The sequence below is a fragment of the Herpailurus yagouaroundi genome, unplaced genomic scaffold, assembly GCF_014898765.1.
Source record: "Herpailurus yagouaroundi ecotype Mexico unplaced genomic scaffold, PumYag 139, whole genome shotgun sequence".
In the NCBI taxonomy this organism is placed as follows: Eukaryota; Metazoa; Chordata; class Mammalia; order Carnivora; family Felidae; genus Herpailurus; species Herpailurus yagouaroundi.
Window position 1 is genome coordinate 40143247 of NW_024412394.1, and position 16889 is coordinate 40160135.

General features: G+C 34.2%; 1 protein-coding gene across 1 annotated transcript in view; it reads right to left on the bottom strand.

Annotated features, from left to right (window-relative positions):
- The window catches only part of LCA5 (lebercilin LCA5), a 58350-nt gene extending 48036 nt beyond the window's left edge, over positions 1-10314 (bottom strand). Inside the window, exons 1-2 of the mRNA XM_040474009.1 lie at positions 10086-10314; positions 4837-5366 (exon numbers count right to left, since the gene is read on the bottom strand). Of these exons, the coding sequence (XP_040329943.1) occupies positions 4837-5366; positions 10086-10284 (729 nt within the window). The 5' untranslated portion in view covers positions 10285-10314. The remainder of the gene's footprint in view (positions 1-4836; positions 5367-10085) is intronic.
- Positions 10315-16889: the final 6575 nt, after the last annotated feature.

Genomic DNA, 16889 nt, shown 5'->3' on the forward strand with positions numbered 1-16889 from the left:
TGTGAAAATAATTATTACAACAAAATAAGCTTTGAAATTTGAAAATAAAAGTCCAAACATAATTTCCTCATCTAGAAAGAACTGAAAGTATTTACAATTGCTCTACAGAAAATAAATACTTAGGTATAATCTAAAAAAAACCTGTACGGATCTATATCCCGGGAATGATGACGATGAAATAAATGAATATACTGTGTTCAAGAGTAGAAAGGTTCCACATATAAATTCTACACAAATTGATCCATGTTGAATGCATTTCCCATTAAAATCCCAAGAAGGTGTTTGTAGACAAAAACAAGCTTATTCTAAAGTTTATATGCAAAGGCAAAGGACCCAGAATAGTTAAAATAGCCAAAGTTTAAAAAAAAAAAGCATAACATAAGAGGAATCACTACCTGATGTTAAGGCCTACTACATCGCCTATAATGAAGAAGTCTGACATTGGCAGAGGGACATATACATACATAGATCAACAGACTACAGAATCCAGAAATAGACCCATAAAAATATCCCCAACTGGTTGTTTTTTGTTGTTTTTTTTTTTAATTTTTTTTTCCAACGTTTATTTATTTTTGGGACAGAGAGAGACAGAGCATGAACGGGCGAGGGGCAGAGAGAGAGGGAGACACAGAATCGGAAACAGGCTCCAGGCTCTGAGCCATCAGCCCAGAGCCTGATGCGGGGCTCGAACTCACGGACCGCGAGATCATGACCTGGCTGAAGTCGGACGCTCAACCGACTGCGCCACCCAGGCGCCCCTCCCCAACTGGTTTTTGACAAAGGTGCCAAATTAAAAGGAAGAAGGATAGTCTTTTCAACAAATGGTACTAGAGTAACTGGGTACCACAGGCAAAAAAAGAAAAAAAAAAAAAAAAGAATCCCAACCTAAACCCCACATCTTATACAAAAATCAACTCAAAATGAACTTGAAAGTAAAGTATAGGGGTGCCTGGATGGCTCAGTCAGTTAAGCGTCTGACTCCTGATCTTGGCTCAGGTCATGATTTCACTGTTTGTAAGCCTGAGCCCCGTACTGGACTCTGTGCTGACAGTGCGGAGACTGTTTGGGATTCTCTCCCTCTCTCTCTGCCCCTACCCCACTCATTCTCTCTGTCTCAAAATAAACTCTAAAAAAAAGTTAAAAATTTAAAAAAAAAAAGAAAAGAAAACATAAAACCATAAAACTTTTGGATAGAAACACAGTAAAAAATCTCTGGAGCTACAGGCAAAGGGTGATAGAAATAGGCAAGGAATTCTTACACTTGACACCATAGTACAATCCATAAAAGAAAAATCTAATAAACTAGATTACATCAAGATTTAAAACCTTCCCTCTGAAAGACCCTGTGAATAAGATGAAAAGACAACCTACAGACTGGGAGAAAATATTTGCAAGCCCCACATCTGACAAAGGACCTAGATTACCTAGAATATATACAGATTCAAAAATCAATGGTACCAACAATCCAATTTAAAAATAGGCAAAAAATATGAACATGAATAGAATCTATAGATGGCAAATAAGCACATGAAAAGATATACACCCTCAGCCATTAGGAATAATACAAGTTAAAACCACGACACAGCACTATATACCTATTGGAATGGCTACAGTATAAAAGAGCGAGAACATCAAATGGTGGCAAGGATGTGGAGAAACTGGATCACATATACATTGTTAGTACAAATGTAAAATAACACTGCCACTCTAAAAAGAGAATGGTGTTTCTTACAAAACCAAAAATGTATTTATCATACAACCCATCAAGTACACTTTCAGGCACAGATCCCGGAGAAATGAAAATTTATGTTTGCACAAAAAACTGTAGAGGAATGCTCATAGTGGCATTATTAGTTAATAGTTAAAAACTGGAAACAACCCCAATGTCCTCCAATGGGATACACCATAACACTCAGTGGTACATCCATACTATGGAATACTACTCAAGAATAAAAAAGGAACACACTATTGATATATACAACAATTTGGATGGAGCTCTAGGAAAAAAAACATCTATTCATCTCAAAAGCTTAAATACTACATGATTCCACTTATATATCATTCTTAAAATGACAAATTTAAAGAAACAGTGAACAAATTAGTGGATGTCACAGGTTAGAATGGAAGGAAGGCAAGAAGGTAGCTGTGCCTATAAAAGTTGGTAGCGCAGGATCCTTGTGATAGAACTGTTCTGCATCTTGATTCTGGTGGTGGTCACATAAATCTACACAGTGATAAAACTGCAGAGAACTAAACATATACACACACACAAACACAAATGAATTCATGCAAAACTAATGAAACCTGAGTAAGGTTGATGAATTCTATCACTATCAAAACCAATTTCCTGGCTGCAATATTGTAATTATGCAGTATGTTACTGCTGGGGAAATTGGAAGAAGGGTATATAGGATCTCTACATATAATTTTCATACAACTGCGTATCAATCTATAATTATCTCAAAATAAAAAGTTAAAAGCACTTTTTTTTTTAATTTTTTTTTTCAACGTTTATTTATTTTTGGGACAGAGAGAGACAGAGCATGAACGGGGGAGGGGCAGAGAGAGAGGAAGACACAGAATCGGAAACAGGCTCCAGGCTCTGAGCCATCAGCCCAGAACCTGACGCGGGGCTCGAACTCACGGACCGCGAGATCGTGACCTGGCTGAAGTCGGACGCTTAACCAACTGTGCCACCCAGGCGCCCCAAAAGCACTTTTTTAAATCCAGTAAGAAAAAAAAAATTGAGGACCCTATACAGTTAACAAGTATTTCAAAGATATCATTACAGATGACTGATTTTCATGCTCCCAAGTGGGCAGCCACATAACTAACCTCCATCTACTACTCAGAATCCACAGATTTATTTTTCCTCTCTTCCTTCTTTCTCCTCTTTCCCCCAACACCCTATAAGCCTCCTTCATAACTGGTTGTAAGAGAGAACCACAGCATACGTGTGTGTATGTATATGTGTGTACAATGCAATACCATGTTCTCTCTAGTTTTATACAAACACACACAGAGGTGGTTTTTTTTTTTTTTTTTATCATTATTAGCATTCTGTGCTCTTGGTTCCCAATTTCAAACCCTATGATTTGGCACATTTTATACTCCCCTTTAAAAATAATTAAAATGTTTGTTGTTTTTTGTGACAGTAATTGCTTTCAGCCCCTACCTCCAAGCCACCTCAAGGTAAGCGGCCCCTTAAAAAAAAAAAAAAAAAATGTTTCCATATGTTTGCTCTGCAGTTTGGGTTGATCACTGGTGAAGCCTACACAATATGGTATCTTCTGTGCACTCAAGCAGAAGATAATAATTGCTAATTTTATAGAGTAAGTTAGATACTTTTTCTAACCACTTATGTACACTCTATTAGTAAGCCACTGCTCCTGGGCTTAGCATTGGTATATTGAACACGGTATACTATATAAAGAAGTACAATAACATACCCTGTATTAAAAACACCCAATTAATACATGACAGAAGCTAATTTACTTGTAGTTCTGACTTGCCCTTCCTCAGAGAGCTGTCACAGCAGGCATTATTCCCATACTTTTCCCCTACCTTGGCTTTCCAAACTACTCATCAGTTTTAATAAGCCCTGACTCAGGGCTTCTGTTTGACACACACATACACACATACACACATACACATACACATACACACACACACACACACACCCACATTCATGTGTATATTGTATATGCATTTACTTCTATGTAATTTTACCATGTGCACATGATATACATACATATGAGTTAGCATCTAATATAAATTCTCTGTATAACAATCATGGGATAGTACTCTTTTTCCAACTTGTTATAAGAAAAATACCTTTTTTTTTTAAAGTTTATTTATTTAAAGAGAGAGCAAGCAGGCATGCATGCATACACACAGGGGAGGGGCAAAGAGAGGGAGAGAGAGAATCCCAAGCAGGCTCCACTCTGTCAGTGCAGAGCTCAATGTGGGCTCAATCCCACAAACTGTGAGATCATGACCTGAACCAAAATCAAGAGTTTGGCACGATTGAGCTACCCAGGTGCCCCAAGAAAAATACCTTTCTGGGTGCCCGGGTGGCTCGGTCAGTTAAGCATCCAACTCTTGATTTCGGGTCAAGTTATGACTGCATGTCTTAAGATCGAGCCAGCCCTGCATGTACTCAGAACTGGGCATGGAGCCTGCTTCAGGTTCTCTCTCTCCCTCTCCCCTTCTTCCCTTCTCCCACTCATGCTCCCTCTCCCTCCGCCCCTTGCCCACTCACACGCCCTCTCCCTCTCCCTCTAAAAATATAAAAATGAAAATAAAAAAATAAACGTTCTACTGTATTCTCAGGCTAGTAACTCAACATTCTTCTACCCACCTCTCATGTTAGTTTCTATTTGGGGGAATAAGGATATGCTCTGCTGCCAAAAATGTCTTTTACAAATGTTCAAAGAAATAAAAACAAAGTATTTTTCTTGTGGCATTTCTTACACAATGGCCCCAAATGTCAGTTTTATACACTACAGCTATTAGTGTACTGTTTTCAATTTTAGAGAAACACTCCAGTAATCAAATGATGTACTTACCCAAAATGACTAAGATTCGTGGAATTAAACACTCATTCATTCATTAACCTTCCCATTAATGTATAAATTTTTTGTATCTTGCTCTTAAATATACAATCTTAATTTTTTCCTAATCTTCCTCAGAAAGATAATTTTTAAAATATTAAAGAAATAGTTTTCATTTCTAAGCAAATCTGAACTTCAATAAGCAGTCTTAACAGAGTATGCTCTTAAATACCCAATGAAAAACGATATTAAAACAGCACAATTAAAGCTGTATAAGTTTTACCTTAATTCTTCTCTCGGTGTCATCTAATTTTAACTCTGCGGAAACCAGCTTCTTTGCCAAATCATCTCGTTCAGGTAGGTGTCTAGCTTCAGAGATCTTTTTCAGTTTCTGCAAGGAAAATTTTGTCCTATATAGTTCTCCTTCAGTATCTTTCACCCTTTTCTCAGTTGCCCGTTCTTTCTCTTGAGATTTTCTTAAGCGTTCTTTGAGTGCTGTAATCTCATTGTTATGATGAGCAATAAGTTGTGAGATTTCATTTTCTGTATCTTCAAACTTATTCAGGGCTTTCTCCTGTCTGTATTGAAGCCTTTTCAAAGCCTTATTTTCTTTTAGCAGCTCAGCTAACTTGACCTGGAGTTCAGTTACTTCATTCTGCAATTCATTGATTTTTAGCAGTCTTGCAGAAAGAACCCGTTTTGTAACAAGATCAGTATCTTTCCGAAGTGGCTCCCTATTGAGGCTCTGGGAGCGAAATCCCACTCGGACTCCCTTTCTGTTTGGTGGATCCTTAGGGCTTGGCTTCCTAGCGGCTAAAAAGGAAACAGTAACAATGTAAAGTGAGAGCCCTACCAATGTAATATTACTTATTCATTCTAACACAAGTGGATCCATAATATTCTTTAATTATATTGCTCCTTAAAAAATGACCTTACAAAATTTAAGTATCAGGTTTTAGAGGTCTTAATATAATGTTAATGTATATAAATATACATATATTTATATACTAATGTTTTTATTAAGAAACATTCAGAATCTTTTAAGAAAGGTCAAGAATATTCTGACTTATCAAAATGATATCTCAATAGTTTACAGGGAATTATTTTACACTGCTTTAAAATATGGCAGTATCAGCGGTATCTCCCTCTCTCTGCCCCTCCCCCATTCGCACTCTGTCTCTCTCAAAAATAAACATTGAAAAAAAAATTTTTTTTAATGCCAGTATCAGGCTTTACCATTTTCAACTTTATAGATAAGATGGCAAGCCAGAATTCAAACATGGTCATCATCACCATTAGCATGGTGTTTAATAAACACTGGACAAAACATTGTGATATTCAAGTAATTTATGCCAAGATATTTGGGATTATAGTTCAGAATAATGAAATGTACATTTTCTCTAAATTAACCAGAACTTTTTCTTTATTTGGGGAAAGAAGATTACAACATATTATACAACAAGAAGACTTGGGTTTGGGACTCTGATTTACCACTTAAGAACTTCCTAGGCAATTCGGCTAAATCTTTCCAGGTCTATTTTCCCCACCCATAGAATTAGGATAACAGCACCTATATAACTAGGTTGTTGTGAGGACTAAACAAAGAATTCATATAAAATAGGAAGTTCTCCACAAATATTCTCTGGCACAATAAGAACCTAATCCCATTTATCAGCGATTAAAAATGAAAAACACTTTTAGCAGTACAGACATGATTTTAAATGCTTGCTCAGGGGCTTTCTTTTGTGTAAGGTTCAATCAAAAACATTTGATGCAATTTGAGAACAAGACAAAAACAAAAAAACTACACCCTAAAAAATATATGCATATGAAATCCTTAAACTATACATATTAAATAACGTTTCGCAAAAATTTGGAATGTCATTATTTATACTAAAAGTTCATTAAACTTAGGCCCCAGTGTATAGAGCCCCTGTCCTTTAAAAGAGGCATCTGGAAGCCTGCCACAGTTGAGAATAATGAACTTTAATCTCCAAGGTGACTGCAGTTTTTAAGAAGGAAATGCATTCCAGATGAAAAAAAAAAAAAAAAAGAAAAGAAAAACTAGAAAATTTAACCTTTCCCTACCCATCTCTCTAGTCATGGATACCTTAATTCCATTATTTAAACAAGTAATATTTACAATTTACATTACAAAATTTCATTTAAAAAACAGAAGATTCTAATGACTGTGTTTTGAATGTGTACTGATTTGGGATTCCAGTTCTAAAAATGTGTGAATACACAAAAGGAAGTGGTAATGATAATAAATGAGGGAAAGCCTACTTGTAACTCTGAAACTACACTATCCAATATAGTAGTAGTCACTAGCCACATGTAGCTACTGAGCGATTTGAAATGTGGGCAGTCCAAACTGAGATCTGGTATACTGTGAAGTACATACTGAATTTCAAACACTTAGTTCAAAAAAAAAAAAAAAAAAAAAAGCAAGCACAATGTTCCAAACATAATGTTTTATATTAACTACATTTAGAAACAATAATATTTTGGGGGTGCCTGGGTGGCTCAGTCAGTTAAGCGTCCGACTTGATTTGACTCAGGTCACGATCTCAGCATTCATGAGATCCAGCTAGGCATCAGGCTCTGAGCTGACAGCGTGCAGCCTGCTTAGGATTTTCTCTCTCTCCCTCTCCCTGTGCCCCTCTCCTATGCACGTTCACTCTTTCTCCAAAAAAATAAATAAATAAATAAATAAATTAAGATAATATTTTGGATATGTTGGTTTAAATGAAGTATATTATTAAAATTAATTTTACCTGTTTTTCTTTTTTAATATAGTTATCAGACAATATAAAATTGCATGTGTGGCCTACATTTGTGACTTGCATTATATTTCCTGTGGATAGCACTGCTCTAATTTTAAATTGGGGCATCCATCATTTCAATTTTCTTTCTTTCCCAACATACTGAGTTAGTAACAGTTTTGGTATCCATATCCTATTATGGAATATGTACTCAACTCTTAGAATGACAGAAACTTTATACATAAAAATGATTATAAAGATGAGTATTAATTCTTCCAAATTTCTGTTTTATGTATAAAATCATATTGCTCAGCAAACAAGATTTCATACAAATAGAAACTTATTTGAAAAGTTAAAGCCTATATAAGAATCGACAGAATTTTCCTCTAATATACTTCAGCTATTCAGTCAAACAGAAAGGCCTTCCAAAACCAACTTTTTCACATCCTAATAATTGGAACATTGATTTACAGCATATTCTATTCATATGACTACAAACTGATCATAAAAAGGACACTTAACCTAATTCAAAAATATTTCCTAAATGCCATTTACTTATTTTCATTTTTAAAACTATCAAGATGAAACACAGTGCTAATTCAAGTGAGAAGAGAAAAGATGATTGACTGTCATGTATATCACTCTTCATTTGCCCCTTGCTAAGTCAGTATGAAAAAGAGGGTGAGAAAGTATTGCTTTTTTGCTTCCTTCAGGTGATAAAAATAAAATATGACTCCTTTAAAAAACATGCAGTTAAAAAAAATGTAGTAAAGATGAATTACATATCTACAAAAAAACTCGATATTTATATTATTGGTAACACACGAGATAGAAAACATATATAACATGTAATATACAAACATGTATAACCTAAACTATCATCAAATTTTATCATTATGCATATAACTTTTGATAGAACAATTTCATTTTTAAAAATAATTAGATATGCTGATAATTAAAAAGAGAAAGGAAGAATATGCTATCAAACATTCAAATCCACAAATTCAAGTGTTCAAGATGCTGTTTTAATTACATGTGTTCTTTCCTTAGTTTAGTATACACTGGCAGTTGCAACTTAAATAGCATATTCTATTTAACACTAACTCAGTGTTTAAGGAAACACTAAAGTGCTTAAGTGTAACTGGTATGGTCCTGTTGATTGATCTAAGGTAGACAAATTACCGCAGATTTTAATTCAGAAGGCAATACAAAGCAGAAAATAGTAAAAGTCAGACTAAAGACAATAACGGATTTTTCTGGGTGATGTTGGAACTGTTTTTCATAGATTTTTCTCAATTATCTTCTTAAATAAGGTAAGGTTTAAGAATTTCTCTTTAATTACGTAGCCTCCTAAATTGCTTTGGGGAAGTAGTAAAAAATTAAAGTATTCCTGCAAGTAATTCACGAAGTATGTAAATTATTTCTCAGGAGTAAATGGGCATTGTCTAAGATTCAACCCTAAAGTCTGTTTATTCTTAATTAGATAGCAAAAGTTTAATATCAGATCATGCTTTCAACCACAAAATCAAAACAAGAGGCTCACACTGAGGAAAAGACCAAAAGACTTGTAGCACTGTACTGGAGAAAGAAAGAAAAGAAAGGAAATAAACAAAGAGGAATGAAAAGGAAAGAAAGGAAGAGAAAGAAAAAGCACTCAACTGTTCTAAGTATGAACATCCCTGGGAAGTTAGATCAGGGGTCCATGAAAGGGTTGCTTTCAAAATTAACATATATTCTTTGCTGATTTTTTCAAAGCAAATGTTACTTTTCAAAGTAAAAATTTATAAAGGCAAATTTAATTACACCCCTGCTTAAATCTATTCTATAGCTAACTATTTCTCCACAGAAACAGACAGTCAATATATTATTATAGGATTCAAGGTGTTTCATGACCTGGCCCCTGTTTCAGTTCCCAATTTTACCCCTCCCTGCCTTGCAATCTAAACTATATAATCTTTCTAAATGCGGCTGTTATAGCTGTGCTGCATTTATTAATGAACACTATAATTAACTCATTTGCCTTAGTTTATAATTCTGTAGTGTATTTTTCTACGGTAGTCCTTACATATTTTGTCACTAAGTACATCAGAGGTTTTTTGACCAGAAATTCATTAAGACAAAGAAGAGATTTCTAGAATATTGCCTTGTCAAATATGTATTAATATGTAGTTCCAGACTAGTAACACTTTAATAAGACAAATTATTTCTAATGATTAATCTTGTTTGCATTATAACACAGTTTAATAGAAAACAGAGTGGTGGTCCCAAGTCCCAAATTCCATTTCTAGAATTAATTTGAACTTTTGTAGTAAGTGCTGTGTAACCTAGATGAAGTAATTTTACTCAATCTATAAAAATGCCCCTTAAGTATTTTATAGCAATGTCTTCTGCTGCTTTTTAAAAGTGGAGACTTAAAAAGGTACTACTTTGCGATTTTTTTTTTTTGCCTGTATAGTACCTCAGAAACACCAAGACAAGAATTTATTTAGAAAGAATAAAACAAAATGAGAAGGCTTATGTACAGTTCTTTCTTCTGTATATAGTATGATTTTTATTATAACAAAGGATAATACACAGCACCATAAGCAACAACTATATATACAAAACTATGTGTATATAACACACACAAACACACACACACATATATATATAAATCAGCCCATTTCCATGCACATATCAATATACATAGTAATAGAAGAGTTTCATTCATACAACTTTCCTTAAACACTTAAAATGAGTCTTCTAGACTCTCTTTTAGAATGCTTACCTTGATGATGTACTTGGCTATCTGAAATCTGTCTTTTAGGATTTTTTCCCTTTTTACTCTTAGGTGAAGAGGACTTGACTAGCGATGACCGGCCAGAAGATTGTTGAGTAGTTTCCAAATCAGATGAAGAATAAGAGTAATAATGTTTGTCTGTCTTACTTTCTTGATCATTATCTGGACTTCTTTCTCTTTCCCCCATGGTTTTTGAAAAATGTTCTCTATTCACATAATTTCCTGAAGAGCAACCTTTAGAGCCTTCAGATCCTGGTGATAATATTCATGTCTGCAATTTGTTTTCTCCAGATATCTGTAGTAGAGATTAGCCCATTAGCAACCAGAAGATACATATTTGTTCTTACAATTAAGGAAAGAGGGAAGGAAACTCATTATATTTTGTGAAATAGGTTTTATAGTTTATTATAATAAAAGATACTTAAAGCAAATAAATACTGCTTATAATTTTTAAAAGAGGCTATAATTCAATTCATCCCTATCTTCACATTGTTATTTACAGTCTATAGAAAAGACAGAATGTTGTAGCTTGGACAGAGAACATACAAAGTATCTAATATATAATTGTTTCTGAATAAATGCTAACTGAATTTGACTCCCCTGAATGTTAAGATTTATAATAAACACAAATGCTGATTTTTGACAGATGAATAATGACCATTATTCACCATTTTTTTCTTTTCTGGGGAGGCAGGGAGTGGTAAAGGCAAGCCTACTACTAGAAACAAACAAAAATAACTACATAAAAATGTAAAATTAAAGTATGTAAAAAATTAACCAAATTTAAACACCTGGTGAAAAAGTTGCAATATGACAGAAAAATAGTTATCATCCTTAACATATAAATAAATAACTCCTATGACCCCACGAGAAAAATATGAGGTCAAAAGTTAAATGGGCAAATAGATGTTAAGACCCATAGCCGGCAGTGCACTCAAAGAAAAAAGGGCAGGGTGTGCCCAGGGGGCCCTCAGTGGTCATGAGTTTGAGCCCCACGCTGGGGTGTAGAGATTACTTAAATATTTTTTTAATGCTGCTGGAATGCCTATCAAGAGAAGATCCACAGTGGGGCACCTGGGTGGCTCACTCAGTTGAGCACCCGATTCTTGAATTCAGTTCAGGTCATGATCTCATGGTTCATGAGACTGAGCCCCACATTGGGCTCTGCACTGATAGCATGGAGCCCGCTTTGGATTCTCTCTCCCCCTCTCTGCCTCTCCCCTACTCACGCTTGTTTGCACTCTCTCTCAAAATAAATAAACATTAAAAAAAAAAAAAGATCCACAGGATATTTGGGAAAAAAAGTTGGCAAGATATATTAAAACTTTAATTATGCTTTAAACCTTTGGCCCAATAATCCCATTCCTATGTAATAAGAAAATAATCCTAAAATTAGGGGAAAAGTTATGCACAAATGTTTATGCAGTACAATTTTTAAAATTTTTTTTCAATATATGAAGTTTATTGTCAAATTGGTTTCCATACAACACCCAGTGCTCATCCCAAAAGGTGCCCTCCTCAATACGCATCACCCACCCTCCCCTCCCTCCCACCCCCCATCAAATATGCAGTACAATTTAAAAAAAAAAAAAGGAAGCAAACAAAATCTCTAACAATAGAATAATTAAGAATATTGTAAAAATCAATACAGCATAATATCGTGCTGTCGTTAGAAAAACTTATAAAATGTTTGTGTTACCAGAGGAAATGTTTATACTACTATGGTAAAGAAAAAATTCAAACTAGTGAACACAATATGATCTCAACTACACATATTCATAAAAAAAACCCAAAAACCCAAAAGTAAGGAGTACTCTTCCCTGATGAAGTGAAAAATATTTGCAAAGTAAGGGATATATATACACCCAAATAGTGTCTGAGCAGCATGGATTTTAGATGATTTTTTCTCTCTTATATATTTTTATTTTCTATTAAAATAAAATTAATTACTTTTTTAATTGGAATAATCGTTTTTAATATTTTAAAAAATCCCACTGATGAAATTACTATTACAAGTATAGTGCTTCTAGCACTATATGCAAGAAACATATGCACAAGGTGGCACTACTACTGTTCATTGCAGCAGTATTACAGTGGTAGAGAACTAAAACAATCAAAGGACCATCAATGAGGAACTAGCTACATATAACCACACAGTGAAGTACAATACTATCAAGCTACTAAGGGAATGAGGACTACCTCTGTATTTTCTGCAGTCTGGAGTGAGCTCCACAATGTATTAAGCACAAGAATATGGAGAAATCATGTATAGTCTTTCTTCATCAAAGAGAGATTACAAATTTGCATACATAACGCTTTATATTTTTAAAAAGGAAAAAGATAAAGAAACACTTAATGGGGGGGAAAAGAAGGGTTCTGTAAGGCAAGGCTGTCCAATAAAACTTTCATCAAGAATGGAAATGTTCTATAATCTGTGCTGTCCAGTATGGTAGCTGGCCACATATGGCTACTGGGCACCCTGAAATGTGGTAAATGTGACTGAATAACTAATTTCTTAATTTTGTTGAATTTTAATTAACTCAAGTTTTTAAAGCTGCATATACTGGTGCTTGGCTCATTGAATCTCAATGATCTCATCTTAAAGACAATAATAATAGTAACTTCCTTAGAGAACTGCTATGACAGTTAAATGGGGATAATTCAATAACTATGACACAATAAGCACTCGGTAAAAATCAACTATTTACAATTCAAACATACAAGATATTCAGTAAATTGATTGATATTCCTTGTCAAAACTGTTTTAATTCCAATAATATAACTAAAAGCTGATTAAATGGTATAGATGGGGATTATTTGTTTATATGCATATAGCAGAAGCAACTCCCTATGACCTATCACATCTTAATCAGAGGTGCCTAACTTTTCATTGCAAAAGGTAGAACCCACAAAACATTACCTGTCATTTACCTCCTATGCACCAACACTCACTCTCCCCCATCCCACCTCAAATATATGCATAAAGTTTTAAAAAAAGGAAACATCCACTGACCCATTATTCAAGTCCCTCTCCCTGGAATAACTATTTTAATGGCTTATACTTTCATGCTTATGCTATTTCTTGAATTAGCAACTTGAGACTATAAAAGATGAGGATTTAACTTGTGACTCATTTTAAATGTTTGCAACATGCAACGGCTTGTTGGGTTATGCAAGGTTTTTTCCTTAGAATTCCTAATTGTCCTTTTATCCTATTGAAAGGAAAAAACCACCTTTCTATATCACTAATACTTACCCAGCTTCCTAGTCATTCTATCTACAGGCTGAATCCATTCCATTCTTCCTCTTAAAGACATTTTCCTTGGGACCAATTATTTCCTATTCTACTTTAAACAATTACTTTGTATATCTGTTATACCACTGTCATTCTGGAATCACTTTTATAGTACTTCTGAGTTGATCCACCATTTCTAGTAGCTCATGTCACCGTCTTTAGTTTTGCTCATTTTACTGATCCATATCCTCAAATAACTTCAACAGAAAGGGTATATAGATAGGTTAAGAGGTAAACGTTCTGAGTCCTTATATACCTGAGAACGTCTTTATTTTGCCCTCCAATTTGATACTTTTCATAGGTTCTGCATTCTAAGTTAAGTCATTTTCTCTCAGAGCTTTAAAGACACTGCTCCACTGTCTTCTAAACCCTGAAGAGGTTCTTGCTAGATGTTACAGTCATTCTTTTATTCAACATGTATTTCTGTTGAACTTTTACCATGTAACCATAAAGAAAACAACAACAACAATAATCCTTGCCATTATGGAGTTTACACTCTAGTTATGCTCATCTGATTCTCATTCCTTTATAGGTTATCTTTTTTTTCCCCCTCCTTAGGAGCTTCTAGAATTTTCCCTCCTCTTATACTGCAATTCCACAACGTGCCTAGGTGTGGGTCATTTTTTTCATTGATTGTGTTGCCCCTTTATCTCCCTCCTCCTTTTAATATTGAAATAAGTATCTTTAAGCACTAGAAATGTTATGTTACTTTTTTGATAACCCACTTTCCTGTTTACTCTTTTTAAAACTGACTAAATAACTGACTAAATAACAAACCTGCTCTCTGTTTTTCTATTTTCAAATAGAAACTTACTCAACTTATCTTTTAACTATCCAGGGTTGTTCTGTTTATTGTTTTTAATTTGTATAAACACTTTAATTTCCAATAAATCTTTCTTACTATGATTTTTTAATAATTATTCTGTTCTTGCTTTACTGAGGCAATACATTTTTATTTCTCTGAGAACACTAGACATTTTATTTTTTATTTATTTTTTTTAATGTTTGTTTTTGAGAGAGACAGTGTGTGAGTTGGGGAGGGGCACAGAAGCTGAAGGAGGCTCCAGGCTCTGAGCTATTAGCTCAGAGACCAACACGGGGCTCCAGTGGGGCTCAAACTCACGAACTGTGAGATTATGACCTGAGCTGAAGTCAGGCACTTAGCCAACCTAGTCACCAGGTGCCTCCATTTTGTTTGTTTTAAATTAAGATCTCTTCTGATTCAGGAACTATCTGTCTCACATGGTGAAAGTTTTTCTCTTTACCATAGAATTTTCATTTATAATACTGCTGGTTTTATTTTTTTGAAGGTAATTATTGGTTGTCCACTGATAAATAAGAAGAAAAAGGAGAATGAATGGAAAACAAGTACATATGAGTAGGGGTTCCTGATAGGCACACTATGCTTTAGGATTAACAGCAGAGAATCAGTCATTTTCCATGGGGCTCCCCTAGATGAGGAGGGATAATGTCCAGATACAAATGTCCACCATGACAACTGTACTTCTCCTTTAGAGTTGTCTTTATTTTTATTTCCAGAAAAAATGACTTCTGTATTTTTTGATTGGAAAGAAAAGGAGTGGCGAAGAGCAGGGAATATTATACTGAGTCACTCTGTATGGGATTCAGTGGAAAAGGAGGCATAACTATTATATGGTTATATATTTATATAGTTATATATATAGTTATATAACTATAGTTATATATATATATTATATATATAACTATATATGTATAGTTATATATATATATTATAGTTATAACTATGTAACTATAGTTCTATAACTATATATATAGTTATGTAGTTGTATAGTTATAACTATATATATAGTTATATATTTCAACTATTTTTCCCATTTTCAGTTACCCTTGGTCTCTGACTTTAAATGCTAAGATTCTCTAAGATCCTGTTAAATATATCTGAACTTTCTTTGCTATAGTTCCCTCTTGAATATTTTGACATAGTTTTCTCTGTTTTAATGTTTCATCCATCATTATTCTTTTCCTCTTTCAGAAAATGTGCTGTGATGTTTTATCAGAGAGTACCCGACCATCCCTTCAAAGTTATAGGTTCATTCTGTTGTTCTTCTTTAATATAATTTTAATGTGGTCTTCAAGAAGAGAGGAGAAAAATAGAAATCTACATCTTTAATTTGTTAATGTAACAAATATATTTTAAGCCAATTATTTCTAAGTTATTCCCACCCTTTTAAGGCAACTTGATATAAGCAATCACTTTTCCAAAATCCATACAACTGCAATTCATACACCAAGTCAGTCAACAAAAATTAGTGATGGTACAGATGCCATTATAGACAATGAGGAAAGCAATTTGAGCAAGAATACACTGTGAGTTCTTTTAGAACAGGGTCTGGCTCTTTCATCAAAGAGAGACAACTAAGAAAAAGTCATAATGTCCTTTATTCCTTTAGGGAATATATAAAAGATATGTACATATAATATATATGAATATATATCCTTCATATATTCCTTAAAAATATTGCATGTTAATTATATGAGAAACTTTAAAAGTGACAAAATTCAAGAGTAACCCCCAAAAATACTAGAGAATATCTTATTTTTACCCAGTTTCTGATTTCGGATCTATTCTGAACTAACGTGGGTATTTCTTTTTTTATTTTTAAAAATTTTTTTAATGTTTATTTATTTTTGAGAGAGAGATTGACAGAGTGTGAGCAGGGGACGGGCAGAGAGAGGCAGAATCTGAAGCAGGCTCCAGGCTCTGAGCTGTCAGCACAGAGCCTGACATGGGGCTTGAACTCACAAACCATGAGATCATGACCTGAGCTGAAGTCGGATGCTCAACCAACTGGTGGGTATTTCTAACCTACATATACTTGTGACATCCTATAATATGTTATAATCCTTCATGAAAACAAACATTCCTTAGAAAATATAGCACTCAATGACTTAAGCCTTCCCAAGGAATAGACTCTTAGACACCTATGAAAATTTACTTTTAAAAAATTAGTGGGGCACCTGGGTGGCTCGGCCATTGAGAGTCCAACTTCAGCTCAGGTCATGATCTTGCAGCTTGTGAGTTCGAGCCCCACGCCGGGCTCTGTGCTGACAGCTCAGAGCCTGGAACCTACTTCAGATTCTGTGTCTCCCCCTCTCTCTGTCCCCCCCATGCTCATGCTCTTTCTCTCTCAATAATAAATAAACGTTAATTTTTTTTTTTTTTAAATAAAAAAATAAATAAATAATTAGTACTTAGACCTTGTGGAAACGATGTTGCCTGGCTAATAGTATTGCCAGAAAAAGTCCACATAAGCAAACAAAAAGTAACAAATTAAAAACAAAAAGACCCTAAACACTAGGCTAAAAGAAAAAGGAAGATGAAGTAAGGCAACTAATAAAACAACTACTAATTTTTCTTACAAAGTATAACTATTAAACAACCAATGACTCAACAAAGAAATCAAAAGAAAATAAAATACATAGGAACAAATGAAAATGAAAACACAGCAGTCCAA